At 38.1% G+C, this 19,645-nt stretch overlaps 1 protein-coding gene across 1 annotated transcript; it reads right to left on the bottom strand.

Moving 5' to 3' along the window:
- Positions 1–362: 362 nt before the first annotated feature.
- ALDH2 (aldehyde dehydrogenase 2 family member) lies at positions 363–19,330 on the bottom strand. Its single transcript, XM_072415870.1, has 13 exons — positions 19,124–19,330; positions 15,757–15,861; positions 8,899–9,039; positions 7,363–7,442; positions 7,022–7,133; positions 6,643–6,771; positions 6,052–6,165; positions 4,894–4,996; positions 3,553–3,737; positions 3,036–3,200; positions 2,706–2,863; positions 1,548–1,662; positions 363–736 (listed from the first exon to the last, which is right to left on the bottom strand). Exons 1-13 carry the CDS (start codon positions 19,250–19,252, stop codon positions 704–706), a joined length of 1,569 nt encoding a protein of 522 aa, XP_072271971.1. The 5' UTR covers positions 19,253–19,330; the 3' UTR covers positions 363–703.
- Between the last annotated feature and the right edge of the window lie 315 nt (positions 19,331–19,645).

Raw genomic sequence — 19,645 nt, 5'->3', positions numbered from 1 at the left:
TCCTGAAGCAGACTCTGAGAGAAGTAACATTCCTCATGAAAACTTTACCTTGCAGTTCACCTGCTGCTGAAAGTAGAAGGGATTGGACAACATGCAACAAACCTGGAATGTATCTGGCCCTGGATTAAAAACATTTGCATTCTAATGGTAAATAAATAAAAAAATACTTTCCAGTTTTGCTGGATCACACAGGTTCTCCCCATGATAGTCATCCTCTCCTTTTTTTGAAGGCTTTAATAAACCAGGGCCATCTTGTGAAAATGTGCATGCACAACACAAAGAAAGGCCGAAGTCTGAATAAGCCCTACATTTAAAATCCTGAAATGCTTAATTACAAAACAGAAGGAACAAAATAAGAGGACTCAAACATGACATGGCTTTTATTGTAGCATAAGTGCTTAAGGTTCACAGGGCTGTGATTTGTATTACATTTTTTTCTTTATTAACATTTCTACTACTTTAACGAGATGACAACCTATGTTCACTCTTTGCTTTTTCCATCCACGCTATGTAAAGATATTAGTAGGAAGGAAGATCTTTACTACAAAAATAGAAAAGTAGCTTTAGGTAAGCAATATGATAGTAAATATTAGAAATTATACTTGTGTACTGAAAGAAACAACTGACATAACTGCCAACTTCACATTTTTTCATGAAAGCTAAACATATAAACTGCATTTGGATGTCACAGTTTTCAGGATTCTTAGGAATTCTTCTGTGGGATCTTAATGGTTACCTGTAGGATGGTAAGAAAAAGGTGTTATAATAAAAGCTACATAATAGGGCTCATTTACTAAAAGCGGTTCCCTTAGCAAAGTGAACTATCACCCTGCATTTTCATTTAACCTAAACCTTAAACCGCCAAAAAGAATTTTTACTTAAATGGATGGTTGAAGTCAGCAGAGTGTCCTCATTTACTAAGATTAATAAATGGAATAATTCAACTTCTAGCAGGGTAATGTAGATCAGTGATTTTCAACCACTGTGCCGCAGCACACTAGTGTGCCGTGAGAGATCTTCAAGTGTAGTGTGGGAAATTATCCAATTATCAGTATCTGTGCTGTAGTGACTGGCAGAGTAATGTAATACTATTCCTTGTCAGTGGGTGGCAGTAGGTAGCCTAATTGCCTTGTTTATTCCTAGAGACAAGAGAATTAGCTACAGGGTGTCATTTTTTTAAATTTTTGATTTTTGGTGTGCCGCAGAAATTTTTTAATAAAAAAAATGTGCCGAACTAGCTACAAAGTGTCATTTTGAAACATTTTTTATTTGTGGTGTGCAGCAGGATTTTTTCAATAAAAAAAAAATGTGCTGTGGCTCAAAAAAAGTTTGAAAAACACTGATGTAGATGATATGAAGTCATGTAACATTCAGTGATGCGATTGCATATAATGTATACCGCCATCTGCTGGTTATAAGCCATGCATACCAAATAAATTGATCTCTTTAATAAATGTTACTGTATAAGTTGCTATACAGATATACGTATCCCCATTGATTGAAAAGTAAAAAAAAAAAAGAAGAGGAAATATCTGCAGGGCACTTACATTTTTTACTTCTGTGTAAGCTTCCAATCCATATTCTCCCAGCTCTCTACCGACTCCAGAAGCTTTGTACCCACCAAAGGGTGCTTGGGCTCCGAAGACATCATAGCAGTTGACCCTAAAAACATACATATGACTAAATCAGAACAATATGTCAGTGTAGCAGGAAAGGAAAATATAATAAAAAGGAAAGAGTTCTACTAGCAAAACAGATTTTAAAAACAAATCGACCACTAAGTAAATCAAGGCATACATAAAACTGTGAGAGCTCAAACGCTGCACTAAATGGTGAAAATTTGATCAATGAAAGAGGAGACACGTGAGTTTTGGCTTGTGTGTGAAGTAAGCCACCTTTACAAAATTAAACCTGAAAACACCGGCTTTATGCCAACTGCACCACTTTTATGCACAGAGCCTTTTCCTCTACAGAACCTTTAAAACTGTCTTGAAAAGCCATGACTGATGCCTGTATGTTCATGGTACAAGCACTGCTCTCTGCAGTACAGAACCACATGGAATGTCACATGGAGCTCAGCGCGACCTGGTGCTCTTTAATGTGTGTGTCAATTTTAGCAAAGTAAAGAAAAGGGTAGCATGTGCCCAGCTAAAAGATTAAAGTCATTGCAAAGCAAATGTTTTCTAGGCTTCAATAATGAATTTTAGCCCGCTAAGCCTTTTTCAAACATTTGGTATATTACTTTTTAGCGTTGTATTATATCAACCTATTTTAAAGTGTTTGTTATTTAATGCATAAAACCTGGGGCTTCTTTTATCCCATTACACATTTCTTTTGTTTAATAAGGTAACAGCAATAATGTACAGTAAATACTTGACCCGGACAGTCTGCATAAGGAACATCTTCCTGTGTTTCTGATCAATCTACTGTGGATAGTTTGCATCCCTGCTCTTTGCTTTTGGAAGTCCATAATCAGACTGTTGCTAGAACACACTCATTCCACAGTTCCAAAAAAGTGGAGGTGCTGCAGGTAGCAAATACAGCCATTTTCATGAACCGTAAAATTTATGTTGGGAACAAATAGGTCTCAAACATCTTCTGCCAAATAACTATAATAATAGATTTCCCAATGTGAAAGCATCTACGATCGGTTATCACCCAAATTTGTAGCAAAAGTCACTGAAGAAATCATTAGAAAACCATACCACACTGTTCCAGCCCGCAAAGCCTGAGATACATAGTTTGCTTTGTCAATGTCCTTCGTGAACACTGCTGCAGCCAGACCATACTCTGAACCGTTGGCCCGCTCAATAACATCTTCAATTGTCTTGAATTTTAGAATCTGCATCACTGGTCCAAAAATCTAATAAAACAAAAAGAAAAGTTTTTCCAGAGAAAATAAGCCAAAAATTTTCTAGGAAACTTTTCTTTCCTTCTTTTTGCCAGTTTTACTGGCAAACCGATGATAAAACCGGTAATAACCTAATGGCTAAGTTGACATACTTTAGAGTCCCAACCACATTGCCCTTCAGTACCTCTTCTCTGGCAATGGTCATGTTGTCTGTCACATCTCCAAACACTGTGGGTTGTATGAAGTATCCACGATCAGAAGCAGGATTCCCACCACACAACAACTTGGCACCTTCTTGTTTTCCAGATTTTATGTAACCCAAAATCTTCTTAAATTGCTCCTCATCCACCTGAAAAAAAAAAAAAAAGTAAAAATATATACGCAGCAAAAACCAAAATGGTATGTGCGAAAAAGATTGTGTTTGGGTCTCTGTAAAAAGTATATGTTAAAACACAAACAAAAAAGTACAATAAACTGGTTACACAAGTGTGTCTACCCTTAAAAGAATACGTTCTTGAAGCACCTTTTCATTTAACTACAGCAATAAGTCTTCTGTGGTAGGAGTCCATCAGCAAGGCACATCTTGACTTGGCAATATTCGCCTACATTTCCATTCAAAAGCACCCCATAAAAAATTAAGAAAACTGTTCATGCAACACAGACAGATGTTATGCATGATCAAGTAATGTGTTGGGACTTACCTGAGGTCCTTGTTCAGTTTTGAAGTCAAAGGGGTTCCCAACAATCCTGTTTTTGGCCCTGTGAACACTTCTTTCAACAAATGCATTGTAAATATCTTCCTGGACAAAGGTACGAGAGCCTGCACAGCAACACTGTCCTTGATTGAAGAATAGGGCAAAGTGAGCCTGCTCCACGGCCCAATCCACTGTACATAAGATAATAAATAGAATGTGAATGAGCTGTTGCTTTTCACGTGAAACAATAAAAAGACAACTCATGTACATGCAAATATTTAGCCTACCCATGGTATTGCCAAATTTATTTTTAATTAAAATTACATTGCTTGTGTATATACTCTATAGTCTAGGTGGTTAATATGTTCTAATTATTAATCCTTTGTTTAAAAAATTGTTATGATTGGGACTTATCTTGTTATAGTTCCTATTTACCAGGATTCTGTTCTACAGATTTTATAGCACAGGTTAAAGCAATTAGTGGTGGGCATACTACATTGCTAGAGGCGTTTTCCAGCATGGTGGAGGTGTTATAGACACTAATTATTATGGGCCCATTCATTAAATATACCCCACTGAAAAAAATGTCATGTAATGAAAAAAAGGTGAAGTGCTTTTTTAACTCTTAAGATATAAATTTGATATTATATAACAGGTATGCTACAAATATGGTTCCTAGATCTTTACCAAAAGCAAAGAGAGAACAATAAGCACCACGACTATTTGTGTACAAGTTCAAAAGATAAAATGATGCCAATAAAAACAGCCAACATGTATGTATCTCCAAAATGCATTGGTTGTGCTGTAGAAATTTTATAAGTTTTCTTAAAAATTGGCACAGTGCTGATCTTTCTCTTTGCTTTAATGATTGTGTCGCCCATGGAGTGATGTTGCTCTTACAGTTTTCCACACATAGTAAGTACTAACCCTCTTATTTTCAGGGCATAAGCATGATTCTGTATATTGGAAGGGAATGCATACCTTGGCAAATAAAATTATTAACAAGGTTTAGTTTTCTTCGATAGTAACCCTTGATAGACGTGTCCCCACTCTCATAACAATATCACACAAAACACTAATCAGCACCAGTCCTACTTCCCAAGAACAAAGTTTTCCATATTTTTCATTTGTTTATGAAGCCAATGAAGTAGGCTAACAAAATAATTAGGGGACAAATTCACTAGAAAAGAGAGAACGTAACGTGCTTTGAAAAAGTGACCTTTATGGTAAATAGACCTTGACGGATTCCAAAGTATTATCATTAATTTTTCTTCTATAATGCCAGATACACCCCTGAATGAAGTTCCACCTAAACTTTACAATCATAGAAATGTATTATTCACTTACAGTCAGCATCAGAAAAGATGATGTTGGGGCTCTTTCCACCAAGTTCAAGGGTGACTTTCTTCAAGTTACTCTTTCCAGCTGCTTGCTGAATCAGACGACCCACCTATGACAAAGACATAGCCAATGTACACCTCTTAGACTTTGTTATAAGGAACAGATTCACAAAAAAAAAATAAAAAATAAAAAAAAAGGGAATATGTAACCCCCACCCCTCCAAACACAGCGTGAATTGGAGATTTGAACTGCAAACAAAACACAAAAAAATACTTGGTGACAACCAGTATCCAAATGAAAGCATTTTCACTTTCAAAGAAGCAGTTAAATAGTATCAATTGTAGAAAGTTATGCTGTATGTGTATTTTATTTAAGAAAATTTCAATAAAAGAAAATTAAGGGATGATTTTGAAAAAAGTTTAATGCTAGAGCACAAGTTGTCTACTTTGTATTGTTCAGTCTTTAATACCTTGTTTACCTGTACACAGACACACATGGAAATTTACATTCTACAGGTTACCAACAAAATCCACTAAAAGGATTGGAGGTGATTTAGATTGCATTAATTTACCAAGTATGGTTCAAATCAGACCTGACTCCATGTCATCTAATCACTTACTTACTAGCTGCATATAAATACTTAACTACTAAACTAAAAATCTTTCAGTTATAGAGTGGCCTATTTAAAAGCCATGCATCTGGAAGAATACTTGCTCAGCTTCTTCATGGAGAACAATGGCAACTCCTTTTTAAAAAAGAAGGGACATTAGAAGGTTATGAACAATTATAATAGACACTCACTGCCATGCTATAAGACATTAACAATAAAAGGGAAGGGGGACAAGATACACAGACATACTTTGTGTTATGCAACCCTATAGGAGACATGTAGAAGCAAGAGTCATACCAGTGCCCACCTAATGCCTGAAAAAAAGGAGTTGGCAGCAAAGTTGGCAGCCTTGGTGGGTTGCAGTGGTGACAGGAACCCTGGACCTGTCATCACTACAGAGAACAAAAAAAAAACAAAAACAAAAAAAAAACATTGCAGCCATTGCTTCAGAAAGAAAAGATATATCCAGGCATCAGCCTTTTTTTGGTCTGCAATACCAGGAAATCCAAGTTATTCAATAACCATTATAAAAAGTACAGGATTAGTGACATTACCTCTGTAGAGCCAGTGAAGGCAACTTTATCAATATCCATGTGAGAAGAGATGGCAGCACCTGCTGTGGGTCCCATTCCTGTAATGATGTTAACAACCCCAGGTGGAAAACCAGCCTGAAAGAAGAGATATTCTGTCATTTTCATTTATGATGGAGTAATTTTACAATCTTAGAATAAAAGCACTATTTGGTAGTTGTCTAATGCACAAGTTTTTAATACACAGGGCAGTGTGATATGTTTGCATTTTATAAAAAAAAAGCATATTATTAGATTTAGTTAGATGGGGGAAAAGGGATAATTGGAAGTTTGCTGGAGATACAATCTTTTCTTTAATATTTGTTGGGGACTGATAATACATTAGAGCACATGTGAAGGCATCAGTATGAGAATTCTCAGGGATCTCTGAAACATAATTGACTTTCCCAGCACTTGACCACCTTCAAGCAAGTTTTTGTTTCCCATAGAATACAAAACATGCTCAAAGGGAACATAATGCGGTCAACACTGGCAAATACTACCTCGTATTCTACTTCACAAAGTACAGAGCATACACGGTGAAGACACACTAAAACAGAAAATAGAAAAGCATACCTCTTGCACTAAACTGGCAACATGAAGAGCAGTGAGAGGAGTCTGTTCAGCCACCTTCATGACGATCACATTTCCAGTTGCCAGGGCAGGACCAAACTTCCATGCAAGCATCAGCAAAGGAAAGTTCCACTGTAACAAGACAGAATATGAATTGAATTCTCTGAATTAGAAGATTAATAAAGTACTGGTACTTGTGCATGTGAATAACTGAAATATGCTGTAAAAATTTTTTAACAATGTGTATTTTGAAATCGAAGTCCATGAAATAATTCAGGAAATAGAAGTGTTATAGACCTAGTGAAGGAAATGTATCAGGGGAAGAATGACGCACAAGATTTCTCAATAACAGTCAGATATGACTAAATTTGGCAATACATACCGGGATGATCTGTCCACAGACCCCAACAGGCTCGTGTCTGGTATAGGTGAAATAATCTCCATCGATAGGAATGGTTTTGCCATGACATTTATCAGCCCATCCAGCATAGTATCTAAGTAAATGTACAAGTTGTAGCCATATAGTAAAATGTTACATTATATCATTGAAAAGCACTATCAAGTAATTGGCGCCATACAAACCAAGGAACTCTATTTTAAAACATAAGCATCTTCACAGCAGAACCAATCTTATGTTCTTTTTAAAGATAGAAGCGAATGAATATTTGCTAGTGTGCAAGACCAGCTAATGTTTATTCTCATGATGCTAATAAAATAGCCTACCTCAGACATTTCAGTACGAGATCCAAGTCCACTGCATAAGAGATGGCATAAGGCTTTCCATTATCAAGGGTTTCCAAACTCTACAAAATAAATTAAAGCAGAACAAACTTATTTCTATAAGGCTTTAATTTAACTACCTAAAAAAAGACAAAAGTTTGTTAAAGAAGTTACAGCTAATCATTATTGGAATGTGGTGGCTGCATTCACATGTTCATTACATAAAAGGAAGTGGTTTGTAGTTCACTGAAGATAGCTGGGAAAGCAGCTAACAAGGTTTGACATTTCAATTTGTATGAAAACTGATGTATTTTTGGAAGGACATATTTTCAATGCTTATTCTTTGGTACGTTGTTTTTAATGTGTTGACTTGAACTCTGGGGAAAAAGCAGTATATCATGACGCCTGTATAGCACTGCCCAGCAGAAAGCAGCTCACATACATATAGTGAATAAATATAGCTGCATTCACAAACTAGAAATATAAAAATACATAGGTTCTAACTCATTAACACCTTTATTAAATTACTGACAAAGATAATGTTTTCTGGTCTTTATATTTGAGCAATTCTGCGGCAATGGAAAGTAATAAGAAAATGTCAGATTTTTTACCGTGCATCAGCTGGAAATGGTAATAATAAATATGTAGGTTAATAGTTCAAAAGTTGTGCAAGAAGTTTGTGTCTTTGTTCTCCATCATGTCTCAATGAAGGCTTCACCAAATCAGAAACTAGAAAATTCAGCTACAGAAGTCATTGGAGGAGCAGATTTCTAATGCCTACATCAGCTGTTTTCTTAATGGAAAATATATCCGCTCTAGTAGATAATGTTTTATTGTCAAATAATTATACTATTGTTTTGTGGTTCCATGAGAACAGCTAGAAACATGAACTAAAAATACTTTAAGATGATCCAAGGAAGCTTTGCAATATAGCATTACTTCCTCTGATACCATTGTAGTGGTTGTTTGAGGATACAAGACAAGCTAAAAAAATGTGTTACCTTAAAAATTAAAACAAATAAATTATAGCTTAGTCCTGGGCAAAAGTTTAGCTCTCACCACTGTCACTAATTCCACATGTCCCAAAGTGTTCCTGCAGGAATATTCACTTAAATTCTCTGTCCAACTTCCTTGACAGTGCTGTGGGGCTGGATGGTCAATAGTGTCCACACCAAGTGGATTTATTAGTTACAGGACACTTTGAGAAAATAAAATACATTTAGTCCAGGAAAGTATATGCAAAGCAGAATATTTTGTCAGCATTTTCTAGCCTTATATCCACTATTAAGTCTTGATGAAAACAGTTACTGGATTTGATTTCCTTAATTACCTAATTTGCAGCCTTTTAGATTTTGACAAAAGTAAATAATAACGCTAGCCCTCAAACAACTTCTAGCACTATATTCTTTGCTGAAAATGGGACATTTTTATAATTGGGGCAAATGTATTAGGTTCCAACTTCCCCTAGCAAAAAAAGTAATAAGAAATTGACAAATGTTGATGTGCCTGGTTGGTAAAGCACAATTGTTATCCACTTACAGCCAGAATAGCCCTGTCACGCTCAATAAGGTCAGCAAGTCTATTTAGCAGCAGTCCTCTATGAGAGGCATCCATTCTTCTCCATGGTGATCCCAACTTGAACGCATTTTTTGCTGCCTTCACTGCCTTGTCAACATCTGCCTATAAAAAGAAAAAAAAAAAAAAAAGAGCAGTTGAAGTTTAACCTTATTGACTATACTATAAAAAGGAACTACACAACTGAGAATGAAGAACATTTACATGTAAAAGGCAAATATGATAACACAGCATTTTACATACTGAACAATATCATCATTAAGGTTACTCTGCAAACATCTTTTGTGTTCACACTATTCATGAGGATGGCTGTACCAAGCACCATCAGGTAGGGGCTGGGTTGTTAACACTGTACTGAAAATGAATCTAGAAATTTGTAACCAAAGCACTTCTACGCAAGGCTCTTTAAATATGTATCTCTGCTTGTTATATTTTGACTAATTGGGCCTGATTTATTAAAGCTGTCCAAGGCTGGAGAGGATACACTTTCATCAGTGAAGTTGGGTGATCCAAGAAACCTGGAATGGATCTGGTCCCGGATTCAAAACTTTGAAGAAATCCATTCCAGGTTTGCTGGATCACCCAGCTGCACTGATGAATATCTAACCTCTCCCACCTTGGAGAGCTTCTATAAATCAGGCCCATAATCTCAAACAAATGCATTTTTTTCCCCTACTTCAAACAACCTACTTGTCAAAAAGGATGCAAATGAGAGGGGTGGAGGGTAGATTTGAAAGTCCACTCCAGATAATTCTTCTTAAGTGGAACGAAGGTTGACTTTTTTTTTTTTTGTATACCCATTACAGAGATAGCCACTTCATGTGTTCAGAGGGACAGGAATTCTGGGAAATGTCTTGTACACAATCTAAAAGTTGTCAGTAGACTTGAAGTTCTAACACTTCACTCTAGAGTACTTGTTTTTGGGAACAAACCCCTGAAAGTGTCAAGTGCAGACAACTACAGCGGCTTACACAATCTCTCCTATCATTCCCAATATGAGGCGATTCTTACAGAAAGATTCAGTACTCTGAGTTTCCCTACCCCTTCCCAATACATTACTAATAACCAGTGATGCCATCCATCCATCATAGTGGTTGGGTGCAGCTTTGTACAATATGGAATATACTGGGCAAGCAGCTGAGTGTATGTGCAGGCAACTCTGTCCTGGGGAAGGGATGCAAACTACTGATGATTTGAATTTCTAATGTCGTCAATAAATGTATGGCAGAAATATAGGAAATGCATCTTAGATAAGACAAGATTAAAGCATGTTTTTATTTGCCACAAAAATAAGCTCTAATAGAAAACTCTGTCAGGAATATACAAGTTCTGGGAAGAGATTCATTCTATTGTAGAAGCTGGAAAACAAGAACCAATAATGAAACTTAAGCCAGTCTGTGGGGTATTGTTTGCATTATATTCTGAAGGATATTTGTATATATAGTTTACAGAGGCTTAAATGTAAGACATTATCGGTTACCAGTTTGCAATCTTTTCACATTATTCAAGTTAAAAAACAAGTGATGGCTGAAAGTGGGCTTTTTCTCCAAAATGTTACTAGTGTTCATAAATATACTTAAACATGCTCAAATAATAGCAAAATCCTTATTCCTGATTTGACAGGTTTACTTTACCAAACTGCAATGTGTATTTTCCAGCTTCACAGCTTGGCAAATCTTGATTCCAGAACAAGCATACAGGATGGGTACTGACTTCTCTGGATCAATGCCAATTCCAGATCTGTGATTTACCAGAACATAGGCTAAAGGATACACATGACAGCCAGAAAAGTAGTTCTATAAAGGAAAGGCCAGAAATGGTAGCTTACCTAAAATACCAGTAACTACTTTAGATGTTACATGCCATATAGTGAAAAATTAACACTATGTATTGTATTAAAATTCAGCCCCATGCCATGATCCTAGATGTAATGTTGGGTGGGATTGTAGTTTCTTGTCACAAGGTTCTAGATATAAAAAAAAAAAACTAAGTATGGAAAGCTTGCAGTTTTTACAAGTATGTGTGGCAACTATCTTTATAACCTGGATAGAAGGGGGTTGGATACTGACAAAAAGTATTGGTTTTATTGCCTAACACAGAACTTTACTGCTCCCCTCTTGCCTTTATGACCGCCAATAACATCAGATTCTTTCTACCAATCGTCCATTTAAACTCTATAGATTCCTAGAATAGTATGCTTGAAGGTAATCTAAGCTTAGACATTATTTAAATAGGTGATGGAAAACAAGTAGAAAAGCAGAAACGATGCTTTTGCGATTTATACAACAGATAGAAGAGCAGAAAGCAGATTACAATTTATCAGAAACATCTGCAGGTACATCTACAGGTTATCTCGTGCCTCTTGCCATGAGCAGTCGATCCCAGGTAATAGCATTAGAAAAGGTTAACAATTTAATACATCCACCTATACTAATCTTTGCCTATTCCTAATTTGCTTCACTAAAGTCACGTCACTAGAGAGCATGTTTGAGACATTTACTCTAATTTAGCAAATAGAAGATATCTGTAATTTTTTATGTATGAACTGGGATGTGTACTAAAGAAGCTCAGTTGCTCTACAATCGTTACAAAGTTCTCAAGTGTAGCAAGGATATTATGATCTTATAAACTACCCTACAACCCAAATTTTAACAAATCTTCAGCAGGTTAGTTTAATTTAACTTTGCACCAAGCTATGACTCTTTCTTTTGGAGACAAAAGCTTTATGGAAGACCCTAGTTGCCTATCTTATGGTTATAGTTTAATATATAAAAACAAAAGGTACCGGTCACTTTGGGAGTCCTCCTCCAATGACCAGTTTAAGCTCTGTGCCATCCTTTGCTGAACCTTTGAGTTAATGAGTTTCTCTGCTCCATGTATCAGGGTTCAAACAAAGGGCAGGTCCTCCCTAAGACGTACAAAAATGTATGTTGGCTATTTTCAGCCATTCAGCCCACATATTTGTACAAAGAATAGTTTGTATTGGTCTTTCCCCTCTCCACCTGCAGGGTCAGGAAACAGTTGGGAATTAGATCTTATTCACCAATGTGCAAGAGAACAACAAGAAGGGAGCACATGGTGGCAACAGCCAGTGCCAATGGACCAAGCTGCATAGAAGGAATAAAAATGGTAGGTTACGTGTAAAGTGTGCCTTCTCTTCACCTTTTAACTGCAGGAGCCCACCTCAAAAAACATTTTTACTATTACGGCACAGTAGAAAATCTTTTTTTTACCCACAAAGGCATCCAAAGAGTGTAGGCTATTAAGGGCAGCCTGTCTTCCCCCACCTTCCATCCCTTGATGCCATACAAAGATTGCGACACCCAATAGTAAAATGAGGGAGTTTTAGGGAAAAACTACCTTTACTATGGCAAGTAAGATATTTAAAGGCTGATACACCAACACTTGGTAGCTGATCTTTAAAATCCTGAATGGGTAAAGATCAGCTTTAATAACAAATAGGCTTTAAATACTCGGAGATCAGGGACATTACAGGATATATTTTGGAATGATAAATTCTAATTCTAATGTCTCTAAGATATTTTTTTTTAATTATTTGAAGGAATCAAACCCTACTAAGAATATCCACAGCTCCCACTTTTTACAACCTACATAGTGTTGAAGACAAGCTAAAGAATTGTGCCATCATGCTGCAATTGATGTGCATTAACAGAACAATTTCTCTGTGTTAAAGAACAACTTTAAATAAAAAAAAATTGCTGACAGGCTGGCCTTTTTATGACAAAAGAGACTGTCTTTTCTGCTATAAATGTTCCTACCTGCCTGTCAGCACTTACTTTACATGACATATAATAAAACAGAAGTGCAGCTTAGTGTACAGAAACATTCAGTAAGCAGTATCACAGTAAATACTCCCAGTGCTACCATATGCCCCCTGACCTGTTCACTTTGCAGCAATAAAATCTGTTCTACAAACATAATTTTGCTGAACAGTTGCAGTCATGTTACCATTCAATTTGCATTGCAAGCATCTATAAAGTATGTTTGCAACTTTCATGTATTACATAAGAGAAAGACAAAGGTAATACTTCATAGTGATGCAGCCCATGTTAAACCAGTCCGTAACACAGCCAGTGTATGCAAATGTCGATAAAAGTTAGTTGGAATCAATTAGGAAAAGTCACACAAAAAAGGAAGGGAAATGAGAAAGTTAAAAGTTCACAACAGAACGATAACACTTTTTGGTTGAAGCTCATCAAGCTGCACTATAGAACCATTTTTTGTTTATTAGTTGAATTATTCTTACAAGTTGGAAAGTCTTTTATGCAATCTATTGACCATTATTAAACACTTAGGGGAACATCTAATAGGCATTAGTGTTCTGGAGTCCAGCCCGAATATTTAACTGTCGGGTGTCTAGATAATTTGTAGACAGTAGTAAATAACTTTTTATCCAACAGTGAAATACTTTTGTATCTAAAACTAGTTTCATCCAGATCATTGCAGAATAGAATATCACGTGATAACAGACTATTTACAAAGACTGTGGGGCCCAGAAACTGCACAGAGTTTATTTCATTTAAGTGTTCTGTACTGATCTTTTTTTGTTCCTGCAATAGAGGATAGTAGATTTATATTGCAATTGTCCTTTTTATTTCTACCTGTATAAACCTATATGACAAGTTGGTTTGGAGTGCACAGGTTTTTCCTTTCTCAGTCCTTGCAGCATAATGCCGCAGCAAAGAATAAGAATATATTGCTTGAGAAAGAGTGAGTTGAATATAATTTGTTATACATAGGATATCTGAAAACTCCTGAACGCTTAAAGCTTCCCGGGGTCATAATCCTTGCTTGGTGTCTGTAGCACTTGTGTAGAGTATCCTGTAGTAGTTTGAAGGTTGGCTGATCAAACCAGTGAATGCAGAATGGAACTAAGAAACTGTTTTTGAAGAACCTTCAGACAACTGTTGAATCTGAGTACACCAGAAATCATTAGCATAGGTGGCAGGGGAGTCAAGAAAGTATTCTCTTTGCAGGAAAACATTTTTATTGTTTTGTTTAAAAAAAGAACACATACAATAAGGACATTTACAAACCAGCGATATTACCACTCAAAACATGCTCGCTAAGAATGGTAACATTGGACCAAATGGGTCTGTTTTTGATCTTTTTATGGAAGGCGGTTAGTAGAAGCAGCAAAATTGAAAACATTGTTGCTGCGTCTTTTTTTATTTTATCAACAAAAAGTGAAAAAGAAAGAGTAACTGAATGCTAGACATTTGCAAAGGCTTAAAAAAAAAAGTCTAGCAGTGTCGGCCTGTTACCACTCTCCGGTACCTAGGTGGTAAACAAAAAGTAACCCAGATCTTTAGACCACGGATACAGAGGCGTTTGCAGTTCCCCTCTAACAAAGGTAAACTATGGGTAGATTTCTTCATATTGATTCTATATTACTATTTTCTAGCTCATGTTGGAAATAAGCTAAAAATAAGGAGCTTACAGAGAGGTCAATCAGGTATCTGAACAACAAAAACTTCACTACTTCTAAAGGTTCTCTATAACTTCCCTTTGTTTGAATCAAGCTGATCACAAATACAAACTAAATACAAAATTTGCTAACGCTGCAAAGTAAATATTTACCGTATTTTATGCAGTCATACGGAATGGTGAAATATTAAATCTTTCTGGCAATTAAGCTGGTAAACTTGGCAAACAAGAGATGGCAAGAATGTATGGGCAAATGTATGGGCAAATACATAGTTTTATTACTTTTTTATGAATAGAGGATTCCTTCTTTTACAAAACAGACAATAAACATCTAACACATTAGGGCTTGTCATATAATGTACAAATTACAGTCTACAGATACTCTGGGTAGGATAACAGTTAGCCTCAAATAGCTCTGGCCTTGACCATGGACCCTGGCAGCAAAATGTTGCACTACTAGTTCTGTAAGGTTGTGTAATATTGTACAACAGCTTGAAATGTTTCGGTTTCTACAAGACACATCATGCTAGATCCTTATTTCAATCAAACTAGTTTGGAGCACAAGAAAGATTTAGTTTCTATTTGCTTCCGGTCCCCCATTAAACACCGGCATTTATAGTGCTCCAAACATTGTTTGGACAGACAGCCCAAGTTTTACATCTGAAGCAACTGGGTAGTTGTCAAGGATGCTTCAGCTATGCTACATGTTTTATTCCAAATTTGCATTGCCATTTTGTGGAAAAGAAGCAGAAAATGGGCAAAAAGTTGTGTGTTGGGGGGGTCACCATTTCCACTGCCAGCAGTAGCTTTAGTAACCCTTATGGGGGTCGAAGACAAAACTTGCTCTCTGCAAATGCATTGTCTACGCTTATTTAAACCCGAGTGGGAGGTGGTGCTAGAATTAGCTTTGCAGATCTCAAGAGTGCAGGATGTGAGGATAGAAATATTGCACCTCCCACTGCCTTTATCACCTAGTCATGCGCTGTTCAGGCTTTTTAAATTTCACCTGCTGGGTTACCCAATGTAAGTAAAGAGAAGACCGGTCCAGGATGTGACTGCAAAGCCAAGTCCACCATTCCAGCTGCAATAATGCAGGTGCTAGCAGGGCACCTTGTCAAGTTTTACTATGGGTCATATTTATAAAGTTGTGAATTTAAAGTTCATCAAAAAGTCACTATGGGTACAACAATCAAATTTGTGTGCCAGAAAAACACTAGTATTGAATGTTTGCTGAATGTCACATTCACTGCTTCACAACTATACCCCATAGTGTCTTTCACACCTTGGATTTTACTTGCCAGCAATAATTAAACAGGTAGACAACAAAAACATAATAAGTTATCTAAACTTAAACAAAGAATAAACTTTACTTACTTTATCACCCTCTGCAACATGGCAGATGACCTCTCCGGTGGATGGATTGATGGTGGGGAAGGTCTTCTTACTGCTTGCATCTTGCCATTCATTGTTAATGAAAAGCTGAAACAAAGTTGGATATAAAGATTCAATGGTTTGTGCATTAGATCTTTCTTTTTATAAAGTATATCTTTATTTTTAAATATGAAAGTGCTGCCAATTTGAGTAGCTTAATCAAGAATGTTGGAGCAGTGTTCAGTATGGAATTCAGTAGCATGCTCTGAAAGCTTGTTGATGCAGACAGATTTTATAGTTGTTACAGGCTGATAATGGATATAAACCAGAACTCTGGTTGTCTTGCAGCATATACAAAACACAGGACTGACGCAGTTACATATATATCTGGTAATTCCTTTTTATCAGACATTGCACTTTAACATGTTTAAAGATACTTTCAGACCTAAGTAGTAGTCATACATGCAGTTATAATCCGACTGCCACATAAGTTTATGTGCAAGTTTTAACTGCCCCACTACTCTTTTGGTGTAAAAACCTAGGGGCCCGAATCAACAGGATTTTGTTTGCTTCAAGCAGGTTTTTTCCATTTCCATAAAAGTGTATAATGATCAAAAAACTCAGACTAATGCAGACAAACCCAAAGCCCAAAAACTCCACAGCCACAAACTTTTCCCAGTAACTGAAGCACCCTGAAAAGTTGCCCCAGCCTCAGTATGCAATGGTGAGTGGGATGAGGGGCTTCGCCTACCCAGTTCAAATACAGCTGTAGTTCCGGGATACCTGTGAAATACTATTTTGTCCGACTTGGCAGCTTTCTTTTCTGCATGCAGTGTTGGAGACACTGTTTCATATACAGTTGGTACAAGTTAATGAATAAAATTACCCCACGCCTGCATTGTTGTGCTTTGGTTAAATAGGAAGATCTCGCTCTGTCATGAGTTTAGTTTTGCTGCACCATTTTCATTTTTGTGGATTACTAGGCAGCCTTTACTCTGGATTCTGAAAATCAAAGGTCAGACTTGTGCTTGGTGTGAGTATTTGGAATGCACCACCTCTCCCTACTACTACTCTACCCTCTTATCTTTTTATGAACCAAAAGTTGCACTAAATGCAGACTGTAGTCTAGTATATATGTGACTAACTGGAGTTGCCATATGGGCCCACTGCCATTGTTATATTGTACACATATTGTATATTGTACTAATATTTTTGGCACTGCTGGTTCACTTGTATTTTATACGTTAATCATATTTTTGTTGTGCCTCACTGAACATCTAAACTTGTCAGGTACCATTAGTTGGTTATAATAACCTGTCCCATAGAATAATGTTACTTCTGCAATAAGTCCGCTCTCTCTTTGCTACCCTATCCCCATGTCTTCTCCGTACAGACAACACAAGAAAAAATTGTAGGTGGGTGGTAGCCCCTTTATTGGGACCCAGCTTATTAGTACCCACCCAAAAACAGCTGGGTGGTTACTGATAAGTGCCGGGTGGTGCGCCCAGCTAAAAGGGGGCCGGGGAGAACACTGGAATGTATACCAGGGGTATCACCAAATACAGCTTGAAGCTCTGCCAACTGTAACCCCTCACCACTCACAAACCAAAGAGTCCAATATTGCTAGCTGATGCTTTTTGCAGATGGCAAAGAGGCCAAAGTTGTAAACCTCAAAAAGGGAATTTTTTTTCTCCCTTGTGATCTGTTAGATGTATGAACGAAAGGGTTTTGTTATATCTAGGTGGGCCAACAACTGGGTGTTGTCAGCTAACAGGACTTAGGAGTGGAGAGCATTCCCAGCAGATAACTTTGTATTGTTGAAATTGATTATTCATGTTTTCTATTTGCAATCATTGTAGGAAATTTACTGAACAGTTTTTTTTTTGCCCTGCCATGTTAAAATGAAATTAAACTGCCAGGCAAGGAAAAAGCTCGGAGGGGTCCCCATGAACTGTTCCCCATAGTGTGCATATAGCATACAATGCACATTGGCACATTATGGGCACAACTTCCCTTGCAATGCAATGCCCTCCAAAGCTGCAATCTTCATGCTCCTCCCTGGCACCTCCTGCTTCTCTCAGGCTTTTTTCCATGTTTGGGGTTTTCATTTTGTAACTTCTATTTACCGTACTCCAAGTAATGTGATCAGCTTTTCTAGCTAGAAACCCCCTCCTAGCTCAGTATTAGAATAAGAAGAGGAAAATGTGTATGTAGTCTAAATCAGGAGTGCAGGGGGACACCACTGCTCCTACACAGATGCAATTAAGTGCAGTCATCCTAGTTCACACACTTGTGCTTTTGTACCGAGCTCTGCAACAGCTTTATACTTTTAGCTACTGAAATGTACACAAATGTCTTAAATCCAATACACATGTGACCTTCAAGAAAGTTTCACAACTTGTCTAGCATGATACAACAGAAAAAGGAATCAGGAAGAAGAAAAAATATATACAAATGGTTATTGGTGGGTTGTGCTTATCTTCACTTCTGGTTACATAATTTGTAAAATGTGGGATCCATTTGAAGTACAGAACTGGCAATGTCACAGCACTCTGTGCAATAGTTTTCAATAGATGTGCACTAAGAACAAACTGTAACCTTTGATGTACTCTGTGCAAACTATTTATCTTCTTTAGCTGCAGGAGGGCCCGGGGGATGCGGCGACGGCTGCAGGAGGGCCCGGGGGACGCGGCGACGGCTGCAGGAGGGCCCGGGGGACGCGGCGACGGCTGCAGGAGGGCCCGGGGGACGCCGGCGACGGCTGCAGGAGGGCCCGGGGGACGCGGCGACGGCTGCAGGAGGGCCCGGGGGACGCGGCGACGGCTGCAGGAGGGCCCGGGGGACGCGACGACGGCTGCAGGAGGGCCCGGGGGACGCGACGACGGCTGCATGGGTGCACCAGGGAGCCCCAGTGCTTTATACCTACCATCAGCAATCAGATTCACTCCCCTCCAATAAGCATTCACTACACTTTTCCCCTAAACAGCACAGTGTCTGGGAGGTAAGTACCCTGGCCTTTGCAGCGCTAGGTCTCAGGTTCGAATCCCAGCCAGCACATTATCTGCATGGAGTTTGCAGGTTCTCCCCGTGTTTGTATGGGTTTTCACTGGGTGCTCGGGTTTCCTCCCACATCCCAAAAACATGCAGTTAGAATTATTGACTTTGCCCCAAAATTGACCTGAAGACATGTGACTATGGTAGGGACATTAGATTGTGAGCTCCTTTGAGGGACTGCTAGTGACATGACTATAGACTTTGTACAGCACTGTGGTATATGTTAGCGCTATATAAGTACTGTGTAATAATAAACATACAATGCCTGCAGGCCGCAGAACAAAGATAAATAGGGAGTGCCAAAGGAATACATTACCTGGTTATACTGCACGTCTGGCTTAGGGTTGGGTGCAGGGATGGCAGCAGTGGAGAACCTGCTGACCTGTGACCCCAGAGGCACACAGGAGACCCTGGAGCAGAGGTTTCCTAGGGCGGCTCGCAGCATGGTGACAACGCAGGAATGCTGATCAGTGTCTCCGCACAGCAGCGATCCCTTCACACAACTTCCAGGGAGGAAACTTCAACTCAACGCCACTGGCATTCTAAAGCTCCATGCCCCGCCTATCTGTCAGTCAGCCCACGTACTGACCAATCAAACCAAAGACAAGCAGGACTGATCCACCAATAAGACGAGGAGGATTACAGATGCCCCTCCCCTCCTGAACACAGAGAGTTGATCTGTCAGCCTGAGCTCTCCTGATAACTGGATTGTTAGGATCTTGTTATTGAAGTTATTATAGGGATCAGTGTGTGAATCTCCGCCACAAACATTCACCTGCAAGTTGTGGTATTCCTGGTTCTGGCATTTGTCATGCCATCGCCCCAAAATCTGAATACT

This window comes from Pyxicephalus adspersus, chromosome 6, assembly GCF_032062135.1.
Source record: "Pyxicephalus adspersus chromosome 6, UCB_Pads_2.0, whole genome shotgun sequence".
NCBI classification, from domain to species: Eukaryota; Metazoa; Chordata; class Amphibia; order Anura; family Pyxicephalidae; genus Pyxicephalus; species Pyxicephalus adspersus.
The sequence above is the reverse complement of the archived record's forward strand: the minus strand, read 5'-3'. Positions and strand labels throughout refer to the sequence as shown.

Coding starts and splice junctions, on each gene's coding strand:
- ALDH2 (XM_072415870.1), bottom strand. CDS start 19,252: ATGCTGCGAGCCGCCCTAGGAAACCTCTGCTCCAGGGTCTCCTGTGTG. Junction 6,166..6,642: donor TTGCCAGTTTAGTGCAAGAG/GTATGCTTTTCT, acceptor CTCTTCTTTCAG/GCTGGTTTTCCACCTGGGGT. Junction 4,997..6,051: donor CCTTCACTGGCTCTACAGAG/GTAATGTCACTA, acceptor TCTTTGTCATAG/GTGGGTCGTCTGATTCAGCA.